The 13,306-nt window shown below is 40.2% G+C and overlaps 1 protein-coding gene across 1 annotated transcript; it reads left to right on the forward strand.

Moving 5' to 3' along the window:
• The first annotated feature begins 9,596 nt into the window (after nucleotides 1-9,596).
• LOC145493737 (uncharacterized) lies at nucleotides 9,597-12,017 on the forward strand. Its single transcript, XM_081473195.1, has 2 exons — nucleotides 9,597-10,000; nucleotides 11,839-12,017. The coding sequence occupies exons 1-2, from the start codon at nucleotides 9,823-9,825 to the stop codon at nucleotides 12,015-12,017; spliced, it is 357 nt and encodes a 118-aa protein (XP_081329321.1). The 5' UTR covers nucleotides 9,597-9,822.
• The last annotated feature ends 1,289 nt before the right edge of the window (nucleotides 12,018-13,306 follow it).

Raw genomic sequence — 13,306 nt, forward strand, 5'->3', positions numbered from 1 at the left:
AGGCGTAAAACCGCTCGAGTACTTCATTCAACTGCTCAGGAAGAATCATCTCCAGGTATCTCTCAAGGCTATTTTCGTCACACCACTTCTCAAAAACCCTCACCCAGGTAATTGTGCTCTATCGCGTATTTAAGTTTTCAGCCGCTTCTTTTAATTCCGTAACTTCTTCAATGGTCACCGTCCTAAATCTCAACGCCATCTTGGCAATGATCGAAATACAAGAGATGTTGCCATGGCAATTTTATAATTTCTCATGTGAAATTATAAATTAATGCTAAAATTTCGCGCCAAAATTAAGGAGTAATTTGTCACCCATGATGTTCAATATGTTTAATTTTAAATTCCTCTACTGATTTCCTATCATTCATTTTGACTGGGTGTAAAATACTAGGTGGAAGATTGTATTCATCAAGTTTGAAGGATCTGAAGGATGTAGCTTAGCTAGAAGACGCTCAGTTAATTTTCCATACATTTGTCTGTTTTTTTTTTTCCCGCGAACCGCGTCCACCCAGCCAAATTTACAGACAAATGTATGGAAAATTAGAAAAATAAACCGAGCGTCTTCTAGCCAAGCTACATACTTTAAACCTGGAAATACAATCCTGTACCTAGTAGTTTAACGTTACGATTCACAACTTGTGTAAAATTCGTTTTTGGAAAAAGTTATTTGCCATCGGATTCCTATACAAACACTGTAATTTCTGACCGCTTTGCCTAGCCATCAAGATGTCGTCGAAAACCGTGATATATTGTCTATTTAAGCTCGCAAATCTCACAGATATTTTTCATCGCGACCCATCGCAAAGCCCTGCAAGTTTACCGAAGGAGAGTAGTAATTCAGATCGCAAAATCTCACAGATGTTTCGTGTGACAGAGAATTTACCGAAGGAGGAAAATAGCCGTAAATTTGCTTCCATTGCTCCCATTGCCTCCAGATTTCAAGTACTGTTTCACAGATGGCAATATTTCTCCTCGCGGCCCGTCAATAACGCTGGAAAACAATGAAGCCAACACTCCACGAAATAGCATTGGTAGTAAAATGACCTAAACCACTACAGCGACATAGAAGAAAAGGTACGCAAACGAAGCCAGGGAAGGCGTTTTTATTTGTTTTCCACAATGAAAAATTTGCCGGCTGAAAATCTGAAATTCGAAGCGAGTGAGGCACTTTGACACAACATTGTCACTATCAATAAGACTATTAACGCGAACCACATTCTGTTATTCCTGTGTGTTATCATTTGATGAAGAAATTACAACTGCAAAACTAAATGTCTGAATTTATTTCTACGCGGATAGCCACTCAAAAGTTGATGGCATTAGTACATCGGCCAATGCATCCAGCGTGAGGAAGTCGCATGAAAAACCGGACTTTGAATGTTATAGAAGGTTATAGATAAATAGTCAGGTCTGTGATATATTATTAAACCCTCGACATGGGACCCAAAAAGATATCTGAATCGAGAAGACTACATAAATTATCTTTCTCGCTGTAGCAAAGACGTTTGTGAAATGAAGTGCGATCATGTTAGCGGACATTGAACCAATTCGGGGAGGAACATGTAGACCAGAGTCGACTGAACGGCGGAATTCGAAACTACACCAAACAGTAAAACAACAAACCCAGAAAACAAAAAATATTACCCTCGACCCGCCACATTCGACCCTCAACATGGAACCCTCGATCGTCGACCCTCAACAAAAAGATGGACTCCACATGATCGCGTCATCTGTGTCGGTACTTTTATAACAATTGGCCAATTAGCACGTGATAGAGTTGAAAGTTATTGTAAAAAAAGGTAAAAATCCATATATATTCCATGTTGCCGCTCGTCTTTTCAGTAGTAGATCATACCAATGACATGCAAATGTTTTAACAGCAAAAGAAAAAATGGCACACGAGGCGATTGCCGAGTGTGTCACCGATGCCCTGACCAAATTTTGATGTTATCTATAACGGAAAGTGTAATCTGTTTTCTATTTCTTAAATACCTATTTTGAAATGATTGTTTTCCTACTAAAATAATAATAAAATAGTAACCTAGTAACCTAGTAAATCGATGTTGAAATCCCCAAGAAAATAGCATTTTTTATTTACGAGATTTATTTTTTCCGTTATTTCAGTAATTCTTTCAAGAAAACATTTCATATCTGAGTCCGTTGCTCTGTAGATTACGCCTACTGTGATGTTCTTATTCTGTCATTTTACGTTATTGTCAAAACTCGACGGTGACGTAAGTCAGGCACGGGGTGTTACTGATCCGTCCATATTATTCTAGTTTCTCTACTATAACTCGGTTTTTCAGTTCGCGAGCTCTGCAGTGGTGTCTTGGTGGGGCTGCCACATTGTTGTGGCTTTTGGCGCCTTTTTCGCCCCACCTTTGCTGAAAATGACAATTTAATTACCATGGACATTGTTAACAATTAACTTTTATTTGAGTTTCCATTAAAACCGCCACAGTATAAGTGGCCAAGAAATGCCAATTCACGAGTTGATTATTTGTTGTACACCATATCATCCTCAGCAAACTAGTGCGACACCACAGAGAGCTCCCGAACTCATTTCCGTACAATGTATCGGCATAAAAATATATTACCCTCGACCCTCGACCCTTAACAAAAAGATAGACTCCAAATGATCGCGTCATCTGTGTCGGTACTTTTATAACAATTGGCCGCTTAGCACGTGATAGAGTTAAAAGTTATTGTAAAAAAAGGTAAACATCCATATATGTTCCATGTTGCCGCTCGTCTTTTCAGTAGTAGATCATACCAATGACGTGAAAATGTTTTAACAGCAAAAGAAAAAATGGCACACGAAGCGATTGCGGAGTGTGTCTCCGATGTTCTGACCACATTTAGATGTTATCTATAACGGAAAGTATAAGCTGTTTTCTATTTCTTAATTAACTATTTTGAAATGATTGTTTTCCTACTAAAATAATAATAAAATAATAAATAATACTAATCCGAGTAGACATTTGCAAAAAAGCAAGGCTACCAGTTGTAATAATTGTTAAACAAAAAGAAAAAGATGATCGATATACTTACAGGAGTGACAAGTTCTCCAAAGCGGAGAAGATATCTTCTGATAAATTCTGAATGTGATTTCCTCTCAGGTCTCTGCGATAGAGGTAGAACAAGTTGAAAATACGTAGTATTAATAATGACATAAAAAACGTATTTTCATGTGGAGCAAGTTGACGACTGTCTTATCAACGGCAAAAAGCCTTGATATATCGAAAGAAGATTTTATCAATAACCACCCACTCTCCGTCCCTCTTGAACAGTTATCGGGGATTAAGGGAATGGGAGGATGATTTCATTCATCTCTCGCCGATACATTTGATATGTCGAGATTCTCCTCACATCATTTGACATTACAGTAGCAACCGCCTTGGTTTCAGTTGACCTGCCTTTAAAGGAAGATTTTGCCTTTTTCACAAAAGTCTTTGGCAACATTGCAGAACTAGTACCCTTTTACATTCTAGTATCAGTTTTTTATACTTCACTATTAATTTAGACTATATTAATTGTAAGATTTGCAAATCTACCAAAGCGGTCACCGATGTTCTGACCACATTTTGATGTAATCTATAACGGTAAGTATAAGCTGTTTTCTATTTCTTAAATAACTATTTTGAAATGATTGTTTTCCTACTAAAATAATAATAAAATAATAAATAATACTAATCCGAGTAGATATTTGCAAAAACCCAAGGCTAGCAGTTGTAATAATTGTTAAACAAAAAGAAAAGATGATCGATATACTTACAGGACTACCAAGTTCACCAAAGCGGAGAAGATATCCTCTGGTAAATTCTGAATGTGATTTCCTCTCAGGTCTCTACGATAGACGGAGAAGAAGTTGGAAATATATAGTATCACTAATGAGATAAAGAACGTATTTTCATGCCGAGCAAGTTCACGACTGTCTAATCAACGGCAAAAAGCCTTGAAATATCGAAAGACGATTTTATCAACCACCACCCACCCCCCGTCCCTCTTGAACAGTTATCGGGGATGAAGGGAATGGGAGGATGATTTCATTCATCTCTCGCCGATACATTTGATATGTCGTGATTCTCCCCACATCATTTGACATTACAGTAGCAACCGCCTTGGTTTCAGTTGACCTGCCTTCAAAGCAAGATTTCGCCGTTTTCACAAAAGTCTTTGGTAACATTGCAGAACTAGTACCCTTTTACATTCTAATATCAGCTTGTGATACTTCACTATCAATTTAGGCTATATTAATTGTAATATTTGCAAATCTATCAAACGGAGGATACATTTTCTCTTAAATTATATATGTGTGTTAAAAAAAGTTTAGAGTTCCATCCGTTCAACCTACCCCCCTCTCTTGAACCACCTTTGAGTTATGACTTTGCTTAACCAATGGATCAAAACGAACTCACTTTACTGGCCTCAAAACTGTTTCCTAATTTATTAATTTATTTCAGAAACCTACAGCCACTTCGATTCAACTAAACGGAGGTGGCTATAACGGAGGGTCACAGGGCACAAATTGTGACATCATACTGTAGTAAGAGAAGATCAGGGTAAGAGAGTGAATCCATCATATATGCCTTATACCTTAAGTTATTTTGAAACATGGTACATGTACGACTGTACCCAGTTCTTCTTCGGATGTTTCTCACGCGTTGCGTGGATGTTTTCGTGGAGGATTTGGTTATGTTTCGCTTCGTTTGAAAGCCGAGGAAAACATGGAACACGCAGTGCAAGGATGGGTAACCCGAAAACACTGACCCCCGGTTCGTGGACCCCCACAACGGACCGGGTTCGCGGACTACCCTACGGACCGAACCATGGACTACCCCTACGGACCCCCTCTACGGACCACCCTAAAATAGTGTAAAAATAACAGATAAAGATTTCACTTATGGGTTGTCTAATAAATTCAGACTCGTGTCGGTGATTTTTCGAGTGTTGCACTACATGTACAAATGTAACAGAATTGGGTTTTTAACACCCCACCCCACCTCCCTAAAAGCTGTTTTCAGCGTAAGGAGATGCCGATGGTAAGAAGGAAAGTTGTTACCTTCCATTCGCGGCTCAATCTGGCTATGGAAGATATATTTTTAGGCCGTTTATTCTTGTTTGTATCTGTTATTCCGCTCAGTAAATTGTGAAGCCTGGAACTAATTCACGAACCCACGGGAGGATGGGCTGAACAAAATGGCACAGGGGAAAGAACACAAATTTCGAGGCTTCCAGGACGCTTCCCTGTACGCGTCTTTCGTATACTTTATGGCCACAGCAAAGAAAATGGCAATGTGTAATTATATAAATTGCACCCGAGCCTGAATCCAGGTCTGCCCATTTGCACAATGTAACGTTCGAAATTTCGCCGTGACGAGTAATCTATTAGACAACCTGTAACTGAAATATTTATTTATTATTTCTATTATATTTTGGGGGCTGGTCCGTAGAGGGGGTCCGTAACGGGAGTCCGTGGACCGGTCCATAGGTAGTCCACGGACCCGGTCCGTAGCGGGGGTCCGCGGACCGGGGGTCAGTGTTTTCGGGTTACCCGTGCAAGGATGCCTTCCTTGATATTTTAATATCAAAGAACCAAAGGAGCTTCGGCCCTCGCCAAGTTCAAATACATTTCGAAACTTTAATCGGAGGACAGATTTGCCCGTCCAAACAATAAAAAAACTGAATAAACGGTAAAGAAATGAGCAACCAAACGAGTGCAAAGCAAGCGAAGGCCGAAAACATCGCAACCAAACAATCAGATGTTCGAAAATGCAGAGACGCTCCCGCCTAAACAACAAGATGGACTTAAAGCAACAAGGAGAACAACATCAAGGACAACGTCGATTGGAAACGACTTTATGTTGAACCTAGAAATTACGCAATATTTAGATTCAGTTTGTCTATCACTCTCGGAGATATCCAAAATATAATATGTAAGACAGCATCAAAAGCCAATTTTTTTTTTTAAATTACCCGTCGTATTTCATGTTATCTAGAATGCGCAGAATGTGATCATTTCACATTGTTTTGTTAGACAGCTATTATACTCGTTGCTATCATAGTTGATGGAGGGGAATGGTTATGAAACTCGACAAAGTTCTTTGTTGTGTGATTTTGTTCTGTTTTTTAGCCTTGACCGTGCTCAAAACACAACAATTCTTTACTACTGACCAAGCAACTAACCAATAGAGACGTCTTGGTTACGTAACTCATGCAAAGTGTATGAGCTCAAAACAAAAGATTGTGCCCGGTCGTGGACATTCCAGCATAAATCTTGGTATCTTTGTTTACTCCTTTGATGTTTGCTACGCTTCGTAATCAGTTCCCTATATTAACTATGTTGCTGTTCCCACTGTGATTTGCTTATGAGACTCCCTGAAACCAAATGAACGGCAAAGGAATGAACAGCCAAACGAGCACAAAAACACGGCTGAGAGCGCAAACAAAAAAGGTCGATGAATCGTCTATTGAAAATCAAAACATATAAAATGACGGATTACCTTGGGTATGAAGTCTCTATGCAGGATTGACTCTCTTATCTTGATCTTCTCTCGACCGTTGCTGCATAAACGTTTATCTAAATCATATCTTATTTTAGTCTTAATTTACACGGATTTCCTGTATAGTAGACGGACGAAAAGTGTGACATTTTACTGTAGTGAAATAAAATTGTGTTTTTATCTCGCCAATAAGTGGAAAGCAATGATCTTGATGTAATATGTTTATAAAAGGAATAGACCAAAGGCCTTGCAATTCCTTTCTTTAATGGATAAACGTATAAATTTGTCTCATCTAGCTGGATACATGTATTTCCTTCATAACACTGTGCACTGCTGTTTTCAGTCTTGATCTCTACATAATGTAAAAACAAAACTTACCGATAAACGACCGATAACGATAATCAAAAAGCAATGTTTGTAATGTTGAAATCAAGCTGGAGTTGACAGGGTCAGTGTCATAGTTCGAACAAATACTTAATTATCACTAATAATTACGTTCATATAAATTAAATAAAAAAGAACTGCAAACAAGCTTACAACGTAGAAAGTATTGATAGATTGGAAAATAATCCCGGGGGTAGCTCTTCAATGTTGTTGGATGCCAGATACCTAAAATAAGGGAGAATGTTTCGTTAATAAGTAGATTTAGCCAAGCCTAAAACCCGAGCTCCTGGGCCGGATTGTTGATAGCCGGTTTCGCTAACCCAGGAAAAGCAAGAAATTTGACTTAAGTTGTGTAACTCTTGCTGTAAGGTTTTCTGTATATTACTTTGCCTTCTGTTTTGGACTTGAATAATTTCAACATACGCAAAAGAAGCAGTGAAAAACACTTTCTGCAAGAAACATTTATACTTCAGTTAACTTTAATCCTGTGTTAGCTTTAAGCGGCTTCCGAAAAACCCAGCCCTCTTTGCAACAAGTGAAACTAACATGAGCTCGCGCTGCAATCGAAAACCAGCACTTGATCAGCGGTCAACTTAAAAAAACACGTGTTTTCGATAAGCTCTAAACTTGAACCTGCAATATGGTCACGTGATCCCGGTCGGCGGATACTTTGTAATGACATTTGTCACTTGACCATAACATGAATGTCCAATCAAAAATGTACATTGTAAACCAATCTGTATGTATAAACATAATTAGTCTTTGTGTGTGTGCTTTGCGAGCTCTTGCATGTGTTTTCCTTATTTTCTCTTCTTATTTGACCCAAATAAATAATTGCCTGAAGAAAAAGATTTTAAGGTAATTCAAGCTGTAGCTACTGTCAAGCTAATAGATGTGAAGAAAATCACGAGTTTAACACGTCTGTCAAGTTAAGAACTGAGAACAGCAATTTCATGGCATTATAGGACGAAAATAAGCTTAGCACCAAAACGAGGCTATGCCATGTGCGAGTCTAAGAAATGCCTCCCAAGAGGGAGGCAAAGCGCTTTTGACCTCTTATTTAAAGTAAGTCGCATCGAAGACGCGCCGGAGGCTCCTCGTGCGGTTGGACCGGTGAGGGTGGGACACTACAGAGACTCTACTCCCAGTAATTCTCTCCCATGAGGGGGGTAGGGGGGAGCAGAGAACAAGGAGCATTTTACTCGAATTATTTTTCAATGTTTTTTTCTTTAGATAAACATGTCAAAACGCACGTTTTAACTTGTATCCATATCAGATGAATATATCTGGCACTAATAACTTGATTTAAACAAACCGAGAAAAAAAAAACAAACATCAAGCCAAGGCATGATGTTTTTTATGTCGATAAATTGACCTATTGTATTCAAGGCACATATTTGTCGATCCGATGGTGGTCTGTCATGTGACATAACAGCCAATCATGTTAAAGAGTGTTATCTATCCGCCAGTATAAAAGACTGGTCGCATTCTCACTCATTCCCTCTTGCTTTGACCATCACAGCGAGTATATCTCTTGGCGATAACATTTTTTCAGGGAAGTTGAAGAGATATTTTGTATTGCATTAGAATGGGTCTCCCTCTAATTTTTATCCTGGGGCATTCATTCATTAGGCGTTTAGAGAACGTCGTTGCCGCAAACCCTAACCTTAACCACTAATTCTTGTTAAATAATGCTGCCACATTTAAATGGCGTGGTGTTGGGGGGAGAACTGTGGCTAAGACGTTGCAATACGACCTCCCCGTGGTCGCTTCATTCGCTCCAGACATAGTTATTTTACAGCTGGGAACCAGTGATCTCTCTCGTCTTGATGCTTTAGTTGTGGGTTCTTCTATCGAGGAGCTTGTTACCATTCTGCACGACACGTACAACGTTAAGCTTATTTGTGTCTGCCAAACCCTTCTGGGGTCCGATCCTGTATTCAACACGCGTGTTCGCGCGTTTAACAAACATGTTAAAACGTTCCTCGAAGCCCTCCCTCATGTCTTTTTCTGTGGACATAGAGGCTTTCGGAATTCATCCCAGAGATTTCTCGCGCGTGATGGTGTCCACCTCAATAGGCAGGGGCCGTTTTAAAGTCATTACGCATTCGTTCAATTGTCGACCATTAGGCCGAACTATGCTGTCTGACGCTAATTCAAGCCATTTCCTTTTGATATATGTACAGTGTACATTTTACACCAAGCCGTGTCTTGTTGCCTCGTGATTCAGCTATTTTTGCGGTTTTCATTTGCCGCATACCTTTTCATTGCTGTTTCCGTTGGCTTATCATTTGGCCACCTGTGTACACAGTACATTTGTGCCCGTGTTATACGGTATGCACAGTACATAAGTGTGCATTCTTTTTATATGATAAACACAGTAGATAGGTGTGTATTTGTTCTATACCGGCTTTGCTTATTGTTTTTTGGTTGCAGTTTACCGCATGAGTGTACAATCCATTTTGGCCGCCTATTTCCATAGGTGTGTCTAATGCACTTGGTATTACTGTCAATGCATATCTATTTGTTCATGGAAATGAGCTTTTATGATTGTTATTTATCTCACTTGTCGCAATTTACAGCAGAGGTGTTGTCTCGGTCTGATAACAGTCTTTTTTAATCCTTTTTCACATACCGCAACTATTTGGCGGTTACTTTAATCCGGCACCTCTGAGGTTGTCTATTTAGCTATAGATTTCTTCCCGGCCATGTAATTGTCTTAAGCTCATTTTACCTTGTATGCGGTTAACGCTGTCACCTAACATCCGTTATTATATAGATCATTTCTTCTCGCTTAATCATGCCGCCTAAGAAGCGTACTGCTGGCGCTGGAAGCCGTTCTAAGCGTCTTCGCTCGTTGCCGCCTGCCTCTGATCTGTAAGAGGCCGAGCCAGCTGCAATAGTACAAGATACCCAGTCTGCTGCAGTCCCGGGGATGGTCCAGTTAAATCTCCAGGCGCTCACCAGCACAATTACCGCTGCTGTCTCCGCGGCCGTGAAGGACGCCATGGCCACGCAGCATCAAGCGAGTGTCCCCGCCAGCACTACCACAGCACTTGGTCAGGTTGACCATCTGGTGAACGAGGAGATTTCAAACCTCACTCAACCCACAGGTACGCAAGGCGCGGATCCACCTCTTCCTCCCTTGAGTGTTGGGGATGAACCGCGCCAGCTTTTTACCAGCATTGGCGCAGATTTAGGTGCTAGAGTTAGCTCAAAAACGAAAGCAAAAATTTGGGCTCACGAATACATAGATTTTGGTGTGTTGTTGTCAGTAGCTCCTCCCCGTGAGCGGTATACCTTATCTATGACCTCCCGTGGTGGTGTCTCGGGTCAACCCCACCTAACTCTTGAGCCTTATCACACGCCAAGGAAGGTGACAACTATTCAGCAGTGGATAACTGCCTTTAACATTTTCGTCACGATTTATTCGGAGAAAGCTGCTGATGACGCCCCAAAGTTGATGAAATATTGTGAAGTGGTGCGTGATCTTTCTCATAAATCGGCCGACTGGCTTTTTCATGACGAGCAGTTCCGCTACTTAAGACAATCTGCACCTCGCCGTTACCCTTGGGATCAAATCCACTGGGAATTATGGCTTAGGGCGATGTCCAATATTTGCGGCAAAACTCCACCATCCGCAGGTGCGGATAAGGCCCACGCACCAGTCCGTTTTCGACCTTCTACCAGCAAATTTCCCAAAGGGACATTTTGGACATTTCACGCCGGTAAGCAGCGCAGGGGATGCCAATATGAGCACGTCTGCTTTAAATGCAATGCAAAACATCCGGCAAGTCAATGTTAGGTTTCCTCAACCCACCAGCGCCCCAATGTCGGAAAATCCGGATCACAACTTACTAATCCAAGTGTTGGACAGCCAGCCAGTCACGCCCGTACAAGCGGACCGGTTTGAGAATTTATTGGCTGGTTATAGTCCAGCCCTAAAAACCTTATTAGTTGACGGTTTTCGGAACGGTTTTCGAATTTCTTAACTCGGCCAATTATCTTCTTTTGAATCTCCTAATTTGCAAAGTGCCCTGTAGAATCCGGAAATTGTTCCTTCAAAATTAATGAAGGAAATCGAAGCTGGTAGGGTTGTGGGACCTTTCAAGGCTCCACCTTTTCCCATTTTTCCTACTTCGCCCATTGGCATGGTTCCCAAGAAGGCTCCTAATGAATTTAGATTAATTCCCCATTTATCACACCCAAAAGGTTCGTTTGTAAATGATTCCATTCCTGACGAATGTTCATCAGTCCATTATGCTACTATTAGTGATGTCATTCATATTTTAAAGACATTAGGTGCGGGTTGCTTTTTGGCTAAAACGGATATTAAGTCCGCATTTCGTATAATTCCTGTTCACCCGTTGGAGTACCCGTTACTCGGTATCAAATGGGCAAATGAATACTATTTTGATCGTTGTCTCGCTATGGGACTAAGGTCTAGCTGCGCGATTTTCGAAAAGTTCAGTTTTTCTTTAGAGTGGCTTGCCATGCAACACTTACATGTCTGCCGTTTTGCATATTTTAGACGAATTTTTGTTTATTGCGCTAAGTAGTGTTAAATGCGGTGAAGACCTTCATAAGTTTCTCGATATGCGCAACTTTCTTGGAGTCCCAATTGCCCAGGACAAAACAGTGGGACCGAATACCACTTTACAGTTTGCTGGTATAGAGCTCGATTCTGTGCAGGAGGAGGCCAGGTTGCCGTTAGACAAGCTTACCAAATGTCGTACCTTACTACATCACTTTCACAAGAAACGCTCCGTCACTGTGCGCGAACTGCAGTCTTTAATTGGCCTGTTCAACTTCTGTTGTTCTGTTGTCATCCCAGGCCGCGCTTTTTTACGCCGCTTAATTGACCTTACCAGCGGTCTAACAAGCCCTTATCACCACATCCGTTTAAACAGAGAATCTAAACATGATATTCGTATGTGGTTAACATTTCTAGATAATTTTAATGGAAGGGCATTTTTTCCGTCAGACCGCTGGGAAACTTCCTCTACACTTGAATTATGTACAGATGCCGCGGCATCTAAAGGTTATGGTGCGGTATTTGGTAGGCATTGGTTTGGCGGTGCCTTTCCGGACACAGTAATGTATGTAAGGGTAAACAAGAGTGTAATATAAGGTTTTGGTCGTTTCTTTGGTTAAAAATTGCCCTACTTTAAACATAATTCCAATATTTTTTGATATTTTACTTGTTATCAAGCTAATATGAGGTTTCCATGTTAGTTTTCATCTATTACTGTGCCAAGAAACTTACATTCCCTAACTCTGTCAATGATGTTCTCGTCTATCATTAAATTTATAGTCTCATTCATGTTTTTTCTGTTTGAAAATAACATGTAAGTTGTTTTAGAAATATTTAAAGATAATTTATTTGCTTTGAACCATAGAGAAAGTTTATTTAACTCACCATTTGCTTTTGTAAATAATTGGTTTAGACTTTTATTTTTGTAAAATATGTTGGTGTCATCAGCAAATAATGTGAAGGAAAACACATTTGAGGAAGCACTTATGTCATCGATGTATATCAAGAATAGGAGTGGCCCAAGTACTGACCCCTGTGGAACCTCACATATTATGTCTGACATTTCTGAGTCTACTCCTTTGAATTGTACATACTGTTTTCTGTTAGATAAGTAGTTCTTAAACCATAAGTGTGGTATACCTCTGATTCCATAATGTTCAAGTTTGTTCAATAGGGTTGTGTGGTTAACTGTATCAAAGGCTTTTGCGAGATCTAAAAAGATACCTATACAGTATTCGCCATTGTCAATTGCAAAATGTATTTTTTCTACAAAATCTAAAATTGCCATTGCAGTAGAGTGTTTTTGCCTGAAGCCATACTGGTTTTTATTTAAGATGTTAAATTTAGTTAAATAATCTATAAGTCGATTGTATACAACTTTCTCTAAAATCTTTGAAAATGAAGGTAAGATTAGCGGCTGAAGGGGAACTCGACTGGTTGTCTGGTTAAAGTGGATTTCTTTGCCATCAATGATGCTAGATAGTTGTCGGCTGCTCGTCTTCGTTCCCGTGGTTGTAGGCTTCAACGCTTTATTCTTGTCGATGGCCATTTGTTGTTATTATTTCGGATTTTGGAACTCCCTAGGCCTTCAGCTTTCTGACCACCGTTTTCCGGACTGAGTGGTTGGATAATCTGTTTTAGGGACCCACGTTCGTAATCGATTCCGTCTTGTGTACACGCGAAGGCGTAAAACCGCTCGAGTACTTCATTCAACTGCTCAGGAAGAATCATCTCCAGGTATCTCTCAAGGCTATTTTCGCCACACCACTTCTCAAAAACTCTCACCCAGGTAATTGTGCTCTATCGCGTATTTAAGTTTTCTGCCGCTTCTTTTAATTCCGTAACTTCTTCAATGGTCACCGTCTTAAATCTCAACGCCATCTTG

This window comes from Orbicella franksi, chromosome 7 (assembly GCF_964199315.1).
Source record: "Orbicella franksi chromosome 7, jaOrbFran1.1, whole genome shotgun sequence".
Taxonomy (NCBI): domain Eukaryota; kingdom Metazoa; phylum Cnidaria; class Anthozoa; order Scleractinia; family Merulinidae; genus Orbicella; species Orbicella franksi.